Genomic DNA, 20,556 nt, shown 5'->3' with positions numbered 1-20,556 from the left:
ATATATTTTTAAAATGTCACTGAAAACTAGATGCTGCGTGGCATATTGCCGAAAACGAAAATTAGAGCACGTTGGCCTGTCGTTCTCCATATTACCTGCTACTGTTTTTGAAGTTGAAAATTAAAAATATATAACGGAATGGAAAATAAATATAATAAACAGAAATAAAATTAATTACTAAACGATCATCAGTTTTAATCTGGCTGTATAATTTCAACTTTACTAGTACAGAAAAATATTATATCAGAACGTACACTTGAACCTCTTTACGTAAGATTGATTGGTGGTTGTGCGGTCTAAGGCGTGGTGTTTCAGATCAAACAAACGCGGGTTTGAATCCACCTAAGACCGAAGTTTTTTCTATTGCGGAAATTTTTTTTCTATTGTGGAAATAGTTTAACGTCCTATTATAAGTACTAACATAAAGCAATTTTACAATATCAGTAGCCTTTATCGAAAAAATATAAAATATGGCAACTACAACGGTGCCAACTATCGCGCGCTAAACCTTTCTCAGGTTGTATCTGGCTGTAATTTTTTCGTTGTCAAATTGCAAAGAAATGGTATGATCGCAAGGGTTTTGTTTACAAATTTAAGCAAACGATCATTACTATGGGAGTGGCGCCTCTCCCTTTACTTACTCTATGTGCGTGACGGGAAAGGCTATGGTAAACTCGTCTCTGAGAAATGGTAACAACTCGTCCAGAGCTGTTGTATGCAGTTTTAGTCATGCAAGGAAATAATGTTACAGGCCGGGGACGTAACTGCAAGCGGGAGAAATGTCAAACGGGCTGCCAACGATGTCTTAGATTTGCAAAAGATCAGATAGGTCCCTGAGAAAGGGTGCCTCGGTCCACTGGCACAAATTTTAACTACGTAGAGTACACCAGCCTAATAAAGTGTAAATCACCCTTTTGTAACTAAATGATATAAAAAATAAAATTTCAAAAAATAATTTGAATTATAATAACAATTTTAAAAAAACGTGCCGAAATACCTCATTTCCGGCACAGTGGCCAAATGCCTAGATGATGGACGCAGCAGTAATAAATGAATGCTGCACTCTAGTGGACAAAAATTAAACTATAATGGTGGTAGCGCAATCTAGCAGACGAAATCAAGATGGTGGCCTCCAGCCGACGAAAACAAGATGGCGGACATGACGTCATACTAGCTGGCGATATATATTTCTTGACATTAGTGGTGGGAGGTCAGTCTGCCAGCAGCTTTCGTAGAGGAAGGATCGCTCGCCATTTTTTATTTTTTGATTTCAATGGGTTCTAACCAAAATCCCCGAGCTCAATGACGTAAGTACGTTTTTTTATAAATAATAATATATTAATATTTGATTGATTAATTTCTTACAAATTTTAATTTTTTTTTTCTATTTTAAATCTGATAATAATTACGGGTTTTGAATATGGCTGTCGTGCTATCATAATCCAAGATTGCGGTTGTAACTAAACGTGCAACGATTACATCATACACATCCAAGATGGTGACCGTAAAAAAATGTGCAGCGGAGTTTATTAAATAATATTTTATTAAAATATGATTAATTAAATTTTTTATGGATTTTAAATTACTGTCTGATTTTCTAGCACAAAAATTACGGATTTTTAAGATGGCGGTTGTAACAAAAATTGCATCATTGCGGAGTGGGGCTTTCAATTACAAGAGGGTGGAAAGTTCTAGGAAACAAAATGCCAGAATTCAAAATGGTTGTCGTAAACGCAATGGTTATGTCAAAATTGAAGATGATGTGTGTTACGTAAGAAATTCTTATTTTAATTTTTTATTAAGATTTGTTTGAGTATTTTATTAATAATTATATGTTTACTCTCGTTGGGAATCGATCCGAGGACCGAAACCGATTAATGAAATAAATAATTGAAGTAAACAATTTTTGGGATTTTTTTTTTTTTTTTGAATTTTTTCGGAAATTTATAGTTGAAAATTAAAGAATTTGAATTTTTATGGTAAAAGGTCCTGATATCAGCGGCTTAGGGCGGCTTTCTTTTCGGAGTCTTAAGCTATTTTTTGGTATTTGGGTTATTTCTAAGACAAAAGTCTTTAAAGGTTTTTCGAATTTAGAATTTTTGATCTTTTGAGAAATAAAACGGAAAATTTTCTTTCAAGACGGGAATTTTTTCCTCGTAATAGGAAAACTTATAGGAATTTTGAGTCATTTTTTTAGGAATTTTGAGGAATTTTGAGCCAAATATGGCTTCCGTGACGTCACAATCCAATATGGCGGTCAGCACCTCGGCACCTGCCAGAAGCCAGTCCCAGGAATTACTTTTCTATTGTACTAGCTTTAGTCAACTTGACTGAGTTGGAAACAGCGTTATTCTTGATGTTTAATGGTTAATTACTCCAAGCTACTGTTTCAGACCTTAATTGTTATTATTTGTTTCTACTTTAGCTATCCAGAGCTGAGCGAGTTCAAAGGCGTAGTCAGAAATTTAACGAGTATTTTCAATAAGTCATTTGTTACGTTTTACTGAAGTTAACTTAATATTGTATAGTGATTGTTTTATATACAATTTTTATAACCAGAAGTTTGTGTTGTTTTGTAAAATGTTCGCCTGATTTTCCCTACAGCTTGTTGCAAAACCAAGTCTGTTACAATTTGTTTAAATTTACAATTTACAATTGTCAGAAAATTAAAAATTGTTATGGGATCAAATTAATAATTTGACTGTAACAGATAAACATAAAGGGTGTTGTTAGCATTAGGCCGGCTATTGATAAAATAAAATAAAATAAAAATGCCCCAAACTCATCAAAGGCACGAGAATACATTAAAGAACGCGTGCGACTATTTTTTTCACTCATGTTTTCCGGCGAATATGTGAGGATAATTGCAACCAGACGAAATGTATAAAATATCTTATATCCTTTAAGATACACATTTTAAGGTCAGTTTAGGCTGAAAGGTCATTTATGCTCGGTCTCACACGTCTTTACTTGTAATTAAAGATAATTATGTAAATGTTACATGATGCCTCACTTGAATTTGTTGTTTTTCACAAACACTTTCGAACAGATAGTAAAAAAATAATATAATATGCACAAAAATTCGCGCAAATGAAAATAATAACTAAAAATAAACAACATTTTACACATGTTATATTACACTTGGTGAATATATGTTGCCAATATTTGTGACAGATCAATGAATGCAAGCGAGGTGTATGTTCAACATTACAGAAACAGCCCTTAGTGTAAATTGAGTCGTGTATTTCCAAAAACCGGCCATCTCCACAAAAAAAATGGTTTTGTTCTAGAAAATCAAATTCCATGGTAATCCACAGTGAATAAGGGGCAGTTAATTACAAAAGCGGCCATATTCATTTAATAAACCGTCTTGAATGCCACATCATGGAATTGAGTAAACAGTTTTCCTCGATTTCTCGCAAAACTGTTCCGAGGGAGATGGCCAGTTTTGTTGATTTAATGAACTTTCTCTCAGGAGGTGTTCGCAAACAGAAGCACCCTACCTCAGCCGGGAAGAACCAGAAGAAGAGGTTGGAGTCGTAGGCCCTGTCCACCGTGAGGAAGCCAGAGTAGCTGGGGATGTCTGCAGGGAACACTCCCCCAGTGACTCTGGAGAGGTTCCGGGCCTCCTCGATCCTCCCAGCCTCTATGTAGCTGGTGAGGATCAGCTTGGCGCCGACCTCCTCCTCGCGGTAAGACCTGTGCGGTTCTCTGCTCGGAGTCCGCAGGAAGAAGCCCGGGTAGCTCAGTGCCAGCGCTGGGCTGGAGACCAGGGCACACAGGCACAGCACTCTGGTGAACATCGTGGTGTCTGCTGACAGATGCTGTCGCTACGAACACTTATTTACGTGCTCGTCAAGTGGTAGGAGATATGGTTACGAAAGACAGGTACAGATAGGCACTGATAATAATATTGTCTTTAGAGATAAATATGCTGTGGAGTATTACGTAATGTTTCAAAACTCGTAGTGCAAACGGAGGGTGATGGGACACATTCAACACAACAAGACAAGCACAAATCACAAACCGGTGAAGCGCAGGAGGACGCTGCGTGGAATTCGAGGAACAAGACTGGGAGACACGGGATTACAGGCACGCTTCCCGCTCGCTCGACATCCCTACTGCAGTTTGCAGACGGGCATCTTCTGCATGGATGATGGTGTGGTCACTGGAAGGTTCTCGCATCTGGCAAGTGTCTCGTTGTAAAACCTTCCTGGTACAATCCTCGTGCTTCCTTTGCACTGCAGTCCGCGAGCCCGAGCTTTTGGCACATGTCGGCCTTATCAAGGCTCGTGTGCGCAAACATCTGGCTGGACGTGACGGCGGTTGCTGTGAACTGATAGTTTGTATCGTCTGTTGGAAAGCGCCCTCTAGCGCTTCGCCGATTGTCTTCCGAGAATACATTGTATGCAAGAGCGGCTCTAGATTACCCCTGAACGGGGAGGAGGCATATCCCCTCCCGAGCCCAAATTTAATTTTTGAAGTTAGTATATATTGGCCGGTTCTGAGACTGGCTTCTAGCTGTGGTGGTGTTTCCGATGTCCGCCAATTTGGATTGTGATATCACAGCAGCCATCTTGGATTACCTTTACCTTAAACTTTGACCGTAACCCCAGGGGCCATTTTGGATCCGCCATTTTGGATCCACCATCTTGGATTCTGCCATTGAGTTTTCTATAACTTTCCGCCATTTTGTTTTCTAGAACTCTCCACTTTTTTGAATGTACGGTGCGTGTGCTTTGTGTCTAGAGTGTGTACTGTAAGTAGGCTACTGTGTTTGTACTGTGTGTGTACTGTGTGTCCATTGTGTGTCCTGTGTATGTTCTGTGTGCTCATTCTGTGTATTTGGTGTTTTTTCTTTTGTTGATTTTTTTCGTTTCGTTGAATGTGCTTAGTCACATCTGTAGGAGCTCTGAATATTTACTGGTTCAAAACCTCTTAGTCTTGATCAAACATTATTCGGTGATTCTTGGTGCTTTACTAAGCATAAAACAAATTCTGTTGGTCTAATTGCTTGCAATTGATTGTATCGATACTTATGTCTGACAGTTCGAAGAATTTATCTTGACTGCTTGAAAAATGTTATCTTAGCTATCGACGAAGAAGTTCTTGTAGTTTGGAAATGTCTGGCCTATATGTCTTATATTGTACATGACCTGGTCTCATGGTCATAGGCGTGCGCACGGTAGGTGCCACAGGTGCCTTGGCACCACCATTAGGGTTAACGTTATTTTGTTTTTCACAAGCAGAAATAATACATACTTACAAAAATCCGTATTATTTCCAAAAAAAAATATGTTTTCCAATCGTGTCGAGTTACAGATGTGTGCTCGTCTTCAGAAAACATATAAGTACGGTTTTTCAAAGCCACCAGCATGAATTCCGTGCAAACAATTTGTGCAATTGACTTTATGGCTCAACAAAGCTTAAAACTTTAAATAGTTTAGTAGTTTTCCTGGTGATTATAACGTTCAAAGCCATAATTTGTCATAAAGAATGTTAAAATTTTTACATCTGTGTATTTAATGTTTTTGTTCGGAAACACCTTAAATAGCACCATTTTGCGCTTTCAAATCCAAATTTTTTCCGGAAGATGACCCCCGGACCCCATGCTATTGGCTCGGGGTCCGTGAATGACAGGGCTGTTGTGTAATCTGGCACTACCAATACTGAAGTCCTGCGCACGTCTATGCTCATGGTCCGAAGACATTTGGCCTAAACATATAGCATTGTACCTGAACTGGTTGGAATGTATTTATTGCATCGAAAAAAATTGACTTTCGTGTTAAGTAGCGTGACGACATATTTAATTCGTCGGACAGGAATCTTGTCTGAGATTTTTTTCATAGAGTGAACGATTAATAAACTCCAAAAGAGGTAACGGGAAACAGAATTTGAACTTTATTTTAAGCTTTAGTTACCCGTATCACTAGCTAAGAATAAAACCAAGTACGGAAATATATTGTGTCAGTCATTATTTTATTAAGTTTTTTGATGATTTATGGATTTTTTTTCCAAATTTCTAAGTCAATAAATTCAAATTTAAAAGATGGTGGTCATATCATCTTACCGGAGGCTGGTATTTGAGTAACTTAAACCACTTTTAGGATTTTGAACTTGATTTATTAAATAAGTTTCTTTTGTCTAAAATATATTTTTTTAATTGATCAAATATCGAACCTAAGATGGCTATCGATCGAAACAATAACTATATTAATGAGTTTTTTTTGTGATGGATTTAGGATCCTTCCCGAATTTCTAGCTAAATAATTACGAATTTCTAATATGGTGGTCATATGTCATCATCGACTTACTGGAGGCTGGTAGTTGAGGAATTAAAGCTTTTTTAGGACTTTCCACCATATTAATATTCTTTACATAAAATAATTTTTTGCATTGATCAAGTATCGAATTAAGGATGTATATTGATAGAATTTATCATTATACTTATTAATGTGTTATTTTATGAAATGTGGAATTTACCCCAAATTTATAACTAAATAATTACGAATTTCCAAGATGGCATCCAAAGTTCAAGATGGCGGATGCCACAGTAATAATAAATTATTAATACACTTTAGTGGGTAAATTAAACTAACATGGTGACAGTACACTCTAGCAGACGAAAACAAGATGGTGGCCTCCATCCGACGAATACAAGATGGCAGCCTCCAGCAAACTAAAACAAGATTTTGATCAAGACATCATACCAGCTGGTTATATATATACACACACACCTTGTCATTAGTGGTGGGAGGCCAGTCTGCCAGCGGCTTCTGTGGAGGAAGGCTCCGTTGCCATTTTAATCGAATGACCTCACCGAGTTCGAACGGAGGACTGGTGGCCAACATGTGATTTACAAAAAAAAACTGTTACTTTATTTTTTTATGTGGAATGTTACCTCAATTTTCGCAGGGCAGTGACTATTTATTTTATTAGTTCCCAGGACTTTCTCGTCTCTCTTGTCTTTACTTTCCGATAAAAGATACCATCCATGTGTATTTTGAGCAACATGTAATAAACTCTCAAGTCTCCTCTTTCTCCGTTTTCTTCTTCCGAGCATAAAAATCCTGCGCATTAGAACATTCAAGTTTTTACATCTGGCTTCAAGTGCTTTGCTTTTATATGGCATTTGAGGGACAACTTAGAATCACTTTTATAATCGCAAATATCACAGTGCAATACATTATGTGAATCTGAGTGTATTTATTTTATGTGTTTTGTCAGAGTTCTGTTGTGACTAAAAGTATTACTGAAAATATCACACTTGAACTCAAACATAATCTAATATCATCTCATGTGAGCTATAGTTATAAAAACCACTGCACACTCCACAAAAAAAAAATACTCCCATAACCACTGACCTTGAAATTCCTACAATAAGCATAACAGTATTTTGCGACTGGCAAGTAAATATGCGACTCAAAAGTAAGTACACCATCATTCCCGCCTTTTACTTCCACCACCAATTTCTCTTGGTCTATGACGCTAACCCTCCCTCTTCCACAAATCCTTTTTTTCGCCAGGAGTATCTTTCATCAACCTTTGTCATGTTCACGGATGTATTTAACCATCCCCCCTCCGCAAAACCTTTTTTTACTAACCTAACTAAAACAAAGTGTATTTTGGAGGGTTAATGGTTAGTCAGGGACCGAAGCCTATACGCCTAGTCATGCTGGGATTAGCCATGCAGGGAGAGGGTCGCATGCATCATGTGCTAGAAGGGGATTGGCCAGCCATGGCAGCGATTGGCGCCATGACTAACTCCCCTCACTCTTAAATCTAGACTATAACTAGAGATAGGTTGGGCCCAGGTAAAACCTGCATAGACACAGGGAAAACCCTGGGCACATTCATGCGGGATGCAAATTGGCATGCATTACGTGTAGGAATTTACAGGAGACAGAGGATGGTCTGGATGAAGTGTTGGACAGAGTAGAAAAGAATCTACCATGCGGGGGTTGGGTACTTGGACTCGTGGTCCTCTTTGCTAATTGTCCAGTACTGGATTTAGTGACCAGGGACGCAAGCGCCCCTGGTGGTGAGTGGTTACACTGACCACTCCGCCACCAGTCAGCACCTAAAAAACTAAGAAACTAAGACAGAAAACAGATAAATGACTTACAAACTAGGCATTTCGTTACGAAATATGCAAACACCCAACTCAGGGATGGACGTGCAGGGCTTAAGATAAAACTAAAATAATTACTATAAATATTATTTATTTAATTTTTATTTTATGTTTTAGTTTTTTATTATTATTTTAGAAATATATATTTTTGATGACTATTACTTAGTATCTAGGTCTAATTACTAATTTACAAATCTCTAATATCTACTACTATACTACTAGTTAAATATAGAGGAACTGTCGGTGTATAAAGTTACAGGTGAATTAAGTCAAGACCTATTCGCATTTTGGTATTTGTTGCAAGCTTGCAATTCAAAATCCCATGTCTTTCAGAAACAGAACCGGCACTGGAGGTGAAGCCTGCCAGGCGGGCCATGCCCATCGGACATAGGGAGTCAGCCCTAACAGCACAGGCAGTGGAACTCCCGGGAGCCAAACCTACACCTGCGTGCTTCGGACCATTTTGAATTAGCAAATTATTTCATTAATGTCTATAATTTAAGTTTCAACTCGCGGGAGACTGATTGGCCGATCGCTCAGCCAGTCACAGCACACACTACGGAGGTCTGTGAGCCAAGATTGAATTTGGTATTTTATATTTTCCATGCAACTCTGGATCTTGTTCGCCCAGTGATGAAATATATGGGTTTCTGCTTATGGCACATTTATCATAGAATTTTTGCGCAGTTCGGAAATAATAATTTTTTAAAAGTTCGAGTTTGAGCTCTCTGTGCATAGCCCTTACGGGGCAATACACAGGCGCATCTGTCGCAATACGAATACTCTTATTCTGAATTCTCTGTAGCTTAATTAAGTGAGATTCCGCTGCTGTTGCCCACACCGGCGCTGCATACGTGATTATTGGTTTTATTAGTGCGTTATAAATTATTATTCCGTTTTTAACAGAGCTACCTAAACGTCTGTTCATGACGGGGTAGAGGGCCATGAGCCTAGTGAAAGCTGTTTTTCTTTTCGCCTCTATGTGATCGCGCCATAGTAGTTTCCTATCCATGTGCACGCCTAAATATTTAACAACATTTTTGTGAGGAATTTGCTCATTGAAAAGTGTTAGTTGTGGTCTATCTTCGAGTGGCGGTAGATGTTTACGCGTAAAAACTATAGCCTCTGATTTAACTTGATGTAAGTTTTTGGACATACGCCATTGCTAAAACTTTTTCTGTTGAAGAAAAACTAATAAATAAAAATAAAGTAATATATAAATAAAACCCAAAAAAGACAAAAAACACAAAATTAAGCAGAAATTTCTGTTGTCAACAAGGATATAAACACCACAAAATATTCCGTGACAGGAATATGGTCAACAAAACAAAGAAAAACAAAGAAAAATGCACTAAGAGAACGAAAAAAACCCACAAATGATAACGACACAGTAATATTAAACCTAAAAAATTCAGTACAACGGTTGAAACGAAACAAAACACGACAAAACGAAAAGACGAAACAAACAATAGTTTTCAAAACAGAATAGAACGATAAAAAACCCCACAAATGATGACCGCACAAAAATATTGAACCCAAAAGAATTCAGCACAACAGTTGAGACGAGACAAAAAACACGACAAAAAGAAAAAGACGAAACGACACAATAGTTTTACCAAAACAGAAACAAGCGACGTTTCGGGAACTGCAATCTGCACCCGTCCTCAGGCAGAGACGCACATGGTACGGAAACACAGGTGCGACTGAGTAGGGGCTTTTGGGTTTAATATTACTGTGTCGTCATCATTTGTGGGTTTTTTTTCGTTCTCTTAGTGCATTTTTCTTTGTTTTTCTTTGTTTTGTTGACCATATTCCTGTCACGGAATATTTTATGGTGTTTATATCCTTGTTGACAACAGCAATTTTTACTTAATTTTGTGTTTTTTGTTTTTTTTTTGGTTTTATTTATATATTTCTTTATTTTTATTTATTAGTTTTTCTTCAACAGAAAAAGTTTTAGCAATGGCGTATGTCCAAAAACTTACATCTAGTCATGCACCCCCATTGCACAAATCTTTCAAAGATAATAGCCTCTGATTTAGTAGGGTTTACATTAATTCGCCATTTTGTGCACCACTGTATATTCTGGCATTAAATTGCGGATCACAGGGTTCGATATTAGGTTGAAAGGCTAATTCAAGGGTATTCGCGAAGGCTTGTGCCTTGTCTGTCGGTGTAAAAGCGAACCCAGTGCGAGTTTGTAGCGGAGGTATTTTATCTATCTTATGAAGGAATCGCTTTGTCATACTCCAGGTGCTACCATCTTGCACCTGTAGCTGAGAGACTTTCGTCTCCCATTGGCTGCTCCTCCAAAGAGTTATTTCATCGGAAATTATTTTCTGTAATTCATTAATTCTCGCTTTAATGTCGCGCTGCTTACGTCGAGTATATTCGCGCCTTAATATATTTTTCTGAGAAATTAAATCCCTAATATACACCCGCAGTTCATCTTGCTTAAATCTAACCACCTTTTCTGGGATGCACGAGTTAATTGCAGTTTAAATTTTAACTGTAAGTTCAGTGACTGCTGATTCGATGTTATCTTTCGTTTCGAAGTTGGCAGCATCGGCTGCAGGCAAATTATCGACTAAATACGTCTGAAAGCCTCTCCAGTCGGCTTTTTTGTAGTCTTTAATTTGTCTCGGAGAACTGATGTCAGTGTCCACGTCATGGTCTGCCTGTTGTACAGAAACCAGAAGTTCTGCACTGGAAGCCCCATTGCGGTGAACTCGGCCTGAATGAATTGTTTGTCGGTGCTGCTATGCACTCGACAAAACACAAACTTGTTCGGGATCTCGTCCTGTTGCAGCAGCACAGAGTGTTGGATGGACGTGCAGTGCTTAAGATAAAACTAAAATAATAACTATAAATATTTTTAGTTTTAGTTTTAGTTTTTTTTATTATTTTAGAAATATGTATTTTTGATGACTATTACTTAGTATCTAGGACTTATTACTAATATACCAATCTCTAATATTTACTACTATACTACTAGTTAAATATAAAGGAACTGTCGGTGTATAATGTTACAGGTATTTGTTGCAAGCTTGCAATTCAAAAACCCATGTCTTTCAGAAACACAACCGGCACTGGAGGTGAAGCATGCCAGGCGGGTCTCGCCCTTCAGACATAGGGAGTCAGCCCTAACAGCACAGGCAGTGGAACTCCCGGGAGCCAAACCAACACCTGCATGCTTCGGACCATTTTGAATTAGCAAATTATTTCATTAATGTCTATAATTTAAGTTTCAACTCGCGGGAGACTGATTTGTCGATCGCTCAGCCAGCCACAGCACACTACGGAGGTCTGTGAGCCAAGATTGAATTTGGCATTTTATTTTTTCCATGCAACTCTGGATCTTGTTCGCCCAGTGATGAAATATATGGGTTTCTGCTTATGGCACATTTATCATAGAATTTTTGCGCAGTTCGGAAATAATAATTTTTTAAAAGTTCGAGTTTGAGCTCTCTGTGCATAGCCCTTACGGGGCAATACACAGGCGCATCTGTCGCAATATGAATACTCTTATTCTGAATTCTCTGTAGCTTGATTAAGTGAGATTCCGCTGCTGTTGCCCACACCGGCGCTGCATACGTGATTATTTGTTTTATTAGTGTTTTATAAATTATTATTCCATTTTTAACAGAGCTACCTAAACGTGTGCTCATGACGGGGTAGAGGGCCATGAGCCTAGTGAAAGCTGTTTTTCTTTTCGCCTCTATGTGATCGCGCCATAGTAGTTTCCTATCCATGTGCACGCCTAAATATTAAACAACAGTTTTGTGAGGAATTTGCTCATTGAAAAGTGTTAGTCATGGTCTATCTTCGAGTGGCGGTAATGTTTACGCGTAAAAACTATAGCTTCTGATTTAGTAGGGTTTACCTTAATACGCCATTTTGTGCACCACTGTTCTATTGAATTTAACGCGGTTTGCAATCTGTCTGCTGCGAGTTCTAGAATACTAGATCTGGTAAACAATACAGTATCGTCCGCGTAGCAGCCAAACTGAACTGATCGGTGTGCGGGCTTAGGCATATCATGGATATAAATTTTGAATATAACCGGCCCCAAAATGCTGCCTTGTGGGACTCCTGCTTTAATTATTTTTAAAAAGGAATGTGCTCCTTCTGTCGTGACTCTAAACGATCGATTTTCTAAATACGAGGCCAGTAATTTAATATAACAATCGGGGTAGCCAGTTTTATATAATTTATAAATTAAGCCTTCATGAAGTACTCTATCAAAGGCTTTTTCTATGTCCAAAAACGCTGCGAGATTATAGCTATTCTGATTGAACGCAGTTATTATATGTTCTGTCATACGGACCAGTTGATGCCTTGTTGAATGCGCGCTGCGAAAACCAAATTGTTCGTCCCACTATACGTTATTTTCTTTAATGTGAGCATTTAGATGCTGCAGAATTATGTATTCGGCTACTTTTGACAATGTACTCAGCAGACTAATGGGCCTATAATTTTGGGGCAGTGTCTTATCTTTTCCGGATTTATGAAAGACTATCACATTCGCTTCTTTCCACAGCAATGGAAAATACTGTAGTTAAAGTATTCCATTTATTAATTGAGCTAGGTATTCCAAAATTTCGTCGAGCACTTTCTTAAGGACTACTGCCTGAATGCCATCGTTTCCCGGTTCCTTACATGGCTTCATATGCCTGATAGCCTGTTTAATTTCCTGAGATTGAGTTAAGTAAGGTTTTGAGGTTAAAGGCTGATTAAGTTTAATTGTAAGGTCTCTGTATATTCTGGCATTAAATTGCGGGTTACAGGGTTCGATATTAGGTTGAAAGGCTAATTCAAGGGTATTCGCGAAGGCTTGTGCCTTGTCTGTCGGTGTAAAAGCGAACCCAGTGCGAGTTTGTAGCGGAGGTATTTTACCTATCTTATGAAGGAATCGCTTTGTCATACTCCAGGTGCTACCATCTTGCACCTGTAGCTGAGAGACTTTCGTCTCCCATTGGCTGCTCCTCCAAAGAGTTATTTCATCGGAAATTATTTTCTGTAATTCATTAATTCTCGCTTTAATGTCGCGCTGCTTACGTCGAGTATATTCGCGCCTTAATATATTTTTCTGAGAAATTAAATCCCTAATATACACCGGCAGTTCATCTTGCTTAAATCTAACCACCTTTTCTGGGATGCACGAGTTAATTGCAGTTTGAATTTTAACTGTAGTTCAGTTAATGCTGATTCGATGTTATCTTCGTTTCGAAGTTGGCAGCATCGGCTGCAGGCAAATTATCGACTAAATACGTCTGAAAGCCTCTCCAGTCGACTTTCTTGTAGTCTTTAATTTGTCTCGGAGGACTGATGTCAGTGTCCACGTCATCGAATAGTAGATGTACTGGAAAGTGGTCAGACGACATTTCGTGAAAGATTCTGAGTTCGAATCCCGTTTGAACTCTCTTATTTAATGCAATATTTAAAATATCAGGGTTGTGCCTTAGTACTCCGCTATCATGAGTGGGCTCTGAGGGAGCATGTACTTGATAATTTTTGTTAGACTCGTGTCTTTGCAGCAGTAGGCCATTGGCTGTATTGCTCCGACAGTTCCAGTCTTTATGCTTGGCATTAATATCGCCGACTGCTAGGAATGTGGGAGCTGAGCCATATAAGATGTCCAGCTCGTTTTCAGATAGTGACCTGCCCGGTGGTGCATACATCGAAATAAGCACTATTTGTTGTTTATTGACTTTAAAAGTAATTGCAACAGCTTCTAATTTATTAAATTCAGGTAAATGAAATTCACTATGTTGTATACTTCTGTGGATTAGTAGGGTAACCCCTCCACTTCTGGTATCGCGGTCGCGCCTATAAATAGTGTAATTTAAGATAGTTAGACGATCTTTTGGAATTTAGTGTGTTTCGTTTATCGCCGCGATTCTAATATTATGTTTAGTTAAATGATCGGTAAATTCGATTATTTTATTTCTAATTCCTCGTGCATTCCAGTAAAGGATGGTAATTAATCTACTGTCTACGGGGGTAGTATTAATGGCAGAACCTAAATTAAGGGTGTGTGGCATTAAAGCTGGCCGCTAATGCTGTCACGTAGCCCGTGGTGGCTTTTATTTTGTCCTCTATTGACTTGGACGGATTACACCAAATAGCCATTAAAATGCACATTGGTTCCAGGACGTGTGCAAGGTTAGGGTCCTGTGCAATGGCATCCGATTGGCCTACGAGCTTCAGAAAGTCACTCGCGCCCATCGCTCTAGGCCTGGGTGGGTTTGCCAAGACAGGGTACTCCAGTTCATGCCTATCGCTCAACACTGAATATTGGTTAGGGCTCTGCCATTGTGGGGGGGGCGGGGTAGCTCGGGGCTAGCCACGGCTGCCTTGGGGGCTGGGGGCAGTAGCCTGAGGGGCCGGCTTGTTGTGGGGGCGGGCGGACTTGAGCTGCGGCTGCTGCTCGCTTGTTTTCACGCACTGCGCGTTTGGACTGCAGCTCTCTGTCTTTCCGCTCCTGTTGCGGGAGGTGACGCCAGTTCTCCCTCTTGTAGGCCATGCAGCCTCTGTAATTGGCGCAATGCGGGCCTTCACATCGCGCGCACTTTGCCTTCGTCCTGTCACCTCCCTGGGGGCAAACCTCGGTTTTGTGCCCTTGGCTGCACCATCGGCACACAGGGGAGGCTCTGCAGCCTTTTGCGGGGTGGCCAAACCTCTGACAGTTGCCACATTGGAGGGGGCCTTTGGGGTGTCGATAGTCCTCAACACGAATGCTGAGGCCTCCGAATGACTTCAGGTCGTAAATCCTTTCTGGATTTACGGACTTCGGGAGCTCTACGTCTAACTTATTTATAGGCTGCCTGGTCTGCCTGTTGTACAGAAACCAGAAGTTCTGCACTGGAAGCCCCATTGCGGTGAACTCGGCCTGAATGAATTGTTTGTCGGTGCTGCTATGCACTCGACAAAACACAAACTTGTTCGGGATCTCGTCCTGTTGCAGCAGCACAGAGTGTTGCAGCAGCACAGAGTGTTGCACTCTGGCCTGCTCCAGTGCACGCACTGCCCTGTGGTACTCCTCCACGGTGGCAGTGTGAATCATGAGCTGGTCATGGCCGCGACTGACGCACGACCAGCGCTCCTGCAGTGCTGCATCCATAACTGTTTTAATGGCCGGGTAGCTGTGTCCAGAATCCACGAATACATACAGGGGTTTCACCTGCATTTTCTTTGCCTGAGGGGCAGGGTTTGGCGGGGCAGGGCTCGAACCTGCGGACGTGTTGGCGGCCGTTTGACTGGCCGAGTTGTTTGCCCTTCTGACGGGCTGCTTGCGAAGTCGCTCGGCCTGCTGCCTGGCGATCGCGGGGTTCGTCAGTGGGGGGCGCAGTCTTTCGTCCTTTCCTCCCGTTTTTTGTTTTTTTTTAGACGACTGTAGTGAAAATGTCGTTGCTAGACATTTCGGTTTCGTCGTCGCTTGGCAAGGGCACATCTATGCACTCCTGCATCACCTGCTCGTCACTAAACTGCTCCGTCATGTCGCTAGTGTACACCCTACAACGTACTAACACCCACTGACCACGCACCCGGTATTAAGCCGGGTTGTGGCTAGGCTGTAGAGTTAGCTACAACCCGGGTTGTTTTGCACACTTACACTTTCAAGAAAAACCTGGGAATACCACCTGGCCTGTACGCGAGTAAACAGGCTGTTCCTGGAATCTCGCAGCTCCGCTTGATGCGTCCGTCCTCGGCCAAGGCTCGAAGCGAACTCCCTCGAAAACTTATTTATTTTTTTTTTTCCTAACCTAACTAAAACTAAGTGTAGTTTGGAGGGGTCCGGGTTAGGGAGGGACCTAGGTGCGTCTCAGGCCGAAGCCTATACGCCTAGTCATGCTGGGATTAGCCATGCAAGGAGAGGGTCGCATGCATCATGTGCTAGGAGGGGATTGGCCAGCCATGGCAGCGATTGGCGCCATGACTAACTCCCCTCACTCTTAAATCTAGACTATAACTAGAGATAGGTTGGGCCCAGGTAAAACCTGCATAGACACAGGGAAAACCCTGGGCACATTCATGCGGGATGCAAATTGGCATGCATTACGTGTAGGAGTTTACAGGAGACAGAGGATGGTCTGGATGAAGTGTTGGACAGAGTAGAAAAGAGTCTACCATGCGGGGGTTGGGCACTTGGACTAGTAGTCCGCTTTGCTTTTTATCCAGGACTGGATTTAGTGACCAGGGACGCAAGCGCCCCTGGTGGTGAGTGGTTGCACTGACCACTCACTCCGCCGCCAGTCAGCACCTAAAAAAACTAAGAAACTAAAACAGAAAAAAAATAAATGACTTACAAACTAGGCATTTCGTTAAGAAATATGCAAACACCCAAATCAGGGATGGACGTGCAGTGTTTAAGATAAAACTAAAATAAGAACTAAAAATATATATATTTTTTTTTTAATTTTTTTTTTAATTTTTTTTTATAGATTTTTTATTATTATTTTAGAAATATATATATTTTTGATGGCTATTACTTAGTATCTAGGACTTATTACTAATTTACAAATCTCTAATATCTACTACTATAATACTAGTTAAATATAGAGGAACTGTCGGTGTATAAAGTTACAGGTGAATTAAGTCAAGACCTATTCGCATTCTGGCATTTGTTGCAAGCTTGTAATTCAAAATCCCATGTCTTTCAGAAACACAACCGGCACTGGAGGTGAAGCCTGCCAGGCGGGCCATGCCCATCGGACATAGGGAGTCAGCCCTAACACAACAGGCAGTGAACTCCCGGGAGCCGAACCTACACCTGCGTGCTTCGGACCATTTTGAATAAGCAAATTATTCGTTAATGTCTATAATTTAAGTTTCAACTCGCGGGAGACTGATTGGCCGATCGCTCAGCCAGCCACAGCACACTACGGAGGTCTGTGAGCCAAGATTGAATTTGGCATTTTATATTTTCCATGCAACTCTGGATCTTGTTCGCCCAGTGATGAAATATATGGGTTTCTGCTTATGACACATTTATCATAGAATTTTTGCGCAGTTCGGAAATAATAATGTTTTAAAAGTTCGAGTTTGAGCTCTCTGTGCATAGCCCTTACGGGGCAATACACAGGCGCATCTGTCGCAATACGAATACTCTTATTCTGAATTCTCTGTAGCTTGATTAAGTGAGATTCCGCTGCTGTTGCCCACACCGGCGCTGCATACGTGATTATTGGTTTTATTAGTGCGTTATAAATTATTATTCCGTTTTTAACAGAGCTACCTAAACGTCTGCTCATGACGGGGTAGAGGGTCATGAGCCTAGTGAAAGCTGTTTTTCTTTTCGCCTCTATGTGATCGCGCCATAGTAGTTTCCTATCCATGTGTACGCCTAAATATTTAACCACATTTTTGTGAGGAATTTGCTCATTGAAAAGTGTTAGTCGTGGTCTATCTTCAAGTGGCGGGAGATGTTTACGCGTAAAAACTATAGCTTCTGATTTAGTAGGGTTTACCTTAATTCGCCATTTTGTGCACCACTGTTCTATTGAATTTAACGCGGTTTGTAATCTGTCTGCTGCGAGTTCTAGAATACTAGATCTGCTAAACAATACCGTATCGTCCGCGTAGCAGCCAAACTGAACTGATCGGTGTGCGGGCTTAGGCATATCGTGGATATAAATATTGAATAAAACCGGCCCCAAGATGCTGCCTTGTGGGACTCCTGCTTTAATTATTTTTAAATCGGACTGTGCTCCTTCTGTCGTGACTCTAAACGATCTATTTTCTAAATACGAGGCCAGTAATTTAATATAACAATCGGGGAAGCCAGTTTTATATAATTTATAAATTAAGCCTTCATGAAGTACTCTATCAAAGGCTTTTTCTATGTCCAAAAACGCTGCGAGATTATAGCTATTCTGATTGAACGCAGTTATTATTTGTTCTGTCATACGGACCAGTTGATGCCTTGTTGAATGCGCGCTGCGAAAACCAAATTGTTCGTCCGGCAGTACGTCATTTTCTTTAATGTGAGCATTTAGTCGCTGTAGAATTATGCATTCAGCTACTTTTGACAATGTACTCAGCAGACTAATGGGCCTATAATTTTGGGGCAGTGTCTTATCTTTTCCGGATTTATGAAAAACTATCACATTCGTCTCTTTCCACTGCGATGGAAAATACTGTAGTTTAAGTATTCCATTTATTAATTGAGCTAGGTATTCCAAAATTTCATCGGGCAGTTTCTTAAGTACTACTGCCTGAATGCCATCGTTTCCCGGTGCCTTACGTGGTTTCATACGCCTGATAGCCTGTTTAACTTCCTGAGATTGAGTTAAGTAAGGTTTTGAGGTTAAAGGCTGATTAAGTTTAATTGTAAGGTCTCTGTATATTCTGGCATTAAATTGCGGGTTACAGGGTTCGATATTAGGTTGAAAGGCTAATTCAAGGGTATTCGCGAAGGCTTGTGCCTTGTCTGTCGGTGTAAAAGCGAACCCAGTGCGTGTTTGTAGCGGAGGTATTTTATCTATCTTATGAAGGAATCGCTTTGTCATACTCCAGGTACTACCATCTTGCACCTGTAGCTGAGAGACTTTCGTCTCCCATTGGCTGCTCCTCCATAGAGTTATTTCATCGGAAATTATTTTCTGTAATTCATTAATTCTCGCTTTAATGTCGCGCTGCCTACGTCGAGTATATTCGCGCCTTAATCTATTTTTCTGAGAAATTAAATCCCTAATATACACCGGCAGTTCATCTTGCTTAAATCTAACCACCTTTTTTGGGATGCACGAGTTAATTGCAGTTTGAATTTTAACTGTAAGTTCAGTGACTGCTGATTCGATGTTATCTTTTGTTTCGAAGTTGGCAGCATCGGCTGCAGGCAAATTATCGACTAAATACGTCTGAAAGCCTCTCCAGTCGGCTTTCTTGTAGTCTTTAATTTTTCTCGGAGGACTGATGTCAGTGTCCACGTCATCGAATAGTAGATGTACTGGAAAGTGGTCAGACGACATTTCGTGAAAGACTCTGAGTTCGAATCCCGTTTGAACTCTCTTATTTAATGCAATATCTAAAATATCGGGGTTGTGCCTTAGTACTCCGCTATCGTGAGTGGGCTCTGAGGGAGCATGTACTTGATAATTTTTGTTAGATTCGTGTCTTTGCAGCAGTAGGCCATTGGCTGTATTGCTCCGACAGTTCCAGTCTTTATGTTTGGCATTAATATCGCCGACTGCTAGGAATGTGGGAGCTGAGCCATATAAGATGTCCAGCTCGTTTTCAGTTAGTGACCTGCCCGGTGGTGCATACATCGAAATAAGCACAATTTGTTGTTTATTGACTTTAAAAGTAATTGCCACAGCTTCTAATTTATTAAATTCAGGTAAATGAAATTCACTATGTTGTATACTTCTGTGGATTAGTAGGGCAACCCCTCCACTTCTGGTATCGCGGTCGCGCCTATAAATAGTGTAATTTAAGATAGTTAGACGATCTGTTGGAATTAAGTGTGTTTCGTTTATCGCCGCGATTCTAATATTATGTTTAATTAAATGATCGGTAAATTCGATTATTTTATTTCTAATTCCTCGTGCATTCCAGTAAAGGATGGTACTTAATCTACTGTCTACGGGGGTAGTATTAATGGCAGAACCTAAATTAAGGGTGTGCGGCATTAAAGCTGGCCGCTAATGCTGTCACGAAGCCCGTGGTGGCTTTTATTTTGTCCTCTATTGACTTGGACGGATTACACCAAATAGCCATTAAAATGCACATTGGTTCCAGGACGTGTGCCAGGTTAGGGTCCTGTGTAATGGCATCCGATTGGCCTACGAGCTTCAGAAAGTCGCTCGCGTTCATCGCTGGCTTCTCCGCGGGATTTAGCTGCGGTGAAGCAGTTGGCAATTCTGTTGGTGAGTCTGTCTGCAACGGGCTGACTTGTTGTTGCCCAGGCGCGACTTTCTTGGAATCACTGGGGGGAGTGGTGGAGTTGGGTGGCGCCTTAGTACCTGGCTGATCCGTCACTTGACCTTGCGCCCGGCCTTTACCGTTTTTGTGCCCCGAATGGTGTTTCTTCGGGGGCCTCTGGGGCAGGGGCTGGCCTCTAGGTCTGGGTGGGTTTGCCAAGACAGGATACTCCAGTTCATGCCTATCGCTCAGCACTGAATATTGGTTAGGGCTCTGCCATTGCGGGGGGGCGGGGTAGCTCGGGGCTCGCCACGGCTGCCTTGGGGGCTGGGGGCAGTAGCCTGAGGGGCCGGCTTGTTGTGGGGGCGGGCGGACTTGAGCCGCGGCTGTTGCTCGCTTGTTTTCGCGCAATGCGCGTTTGGATTGCAGCTCTCTGTCTTTGCGCTCCTGTTGCGGGAGGTGACGCCAGTTCTCCCTCTTGTAGGCCATGCAGCCTCTGTAATTGGCGCAATGCGGGCCTTCACATCGCGCGCACTTTGCCTTCGTCCTGTCACCTCCCT

At 41.0% G+C, this 20,556-nt stretch overlaps 1 protein-coding gene across 1 annotated transcript in view; it reads right to left on the bottom strand.

Moving 5' to 3' along the window:
• Positions 1 to 3,805, bottom strand: part of LOC134536563 (venom serine carboxypeptidase-like) — a 41,176-nt gene extending 37,371 nt beyond the window's left edge. Inside the window, exon 1 of the mRNA XM_063376314.1 lies at positions 3,504 to 3,805. Within this exon, the coding sequence (XP_063232384.1) occupies positions 3,504 to 3,803 (300 nt within the window). The 5' untranslated portion in view covers positions 3,804 to 3,805. The remainder of the gene's footprint in view (positions 1 to 3,503) is intronic.
• Between the last annotated feature and the right edge of the window lie 16,751 nt (positions 3,806 to 20,556).

Source organism: Bacillus rossius, chromosome 11 (genome assembly GCF_032445375.1).
Source record: "Bacillus rossius redtenbacheri isolate Brsri chromosome 11, Brsri_v3, whole genome shotgun sequence".
Classification (NCBI taxonomy): Eukaryota; Metazoa; Arthropoda; class Insecta; order Phasmatodea; family Bacillidae; genus Bacillus; species Bacillus rossius.
This window is presented reverse-complemented; position numbering and strand designations above follow the sequence as displayed.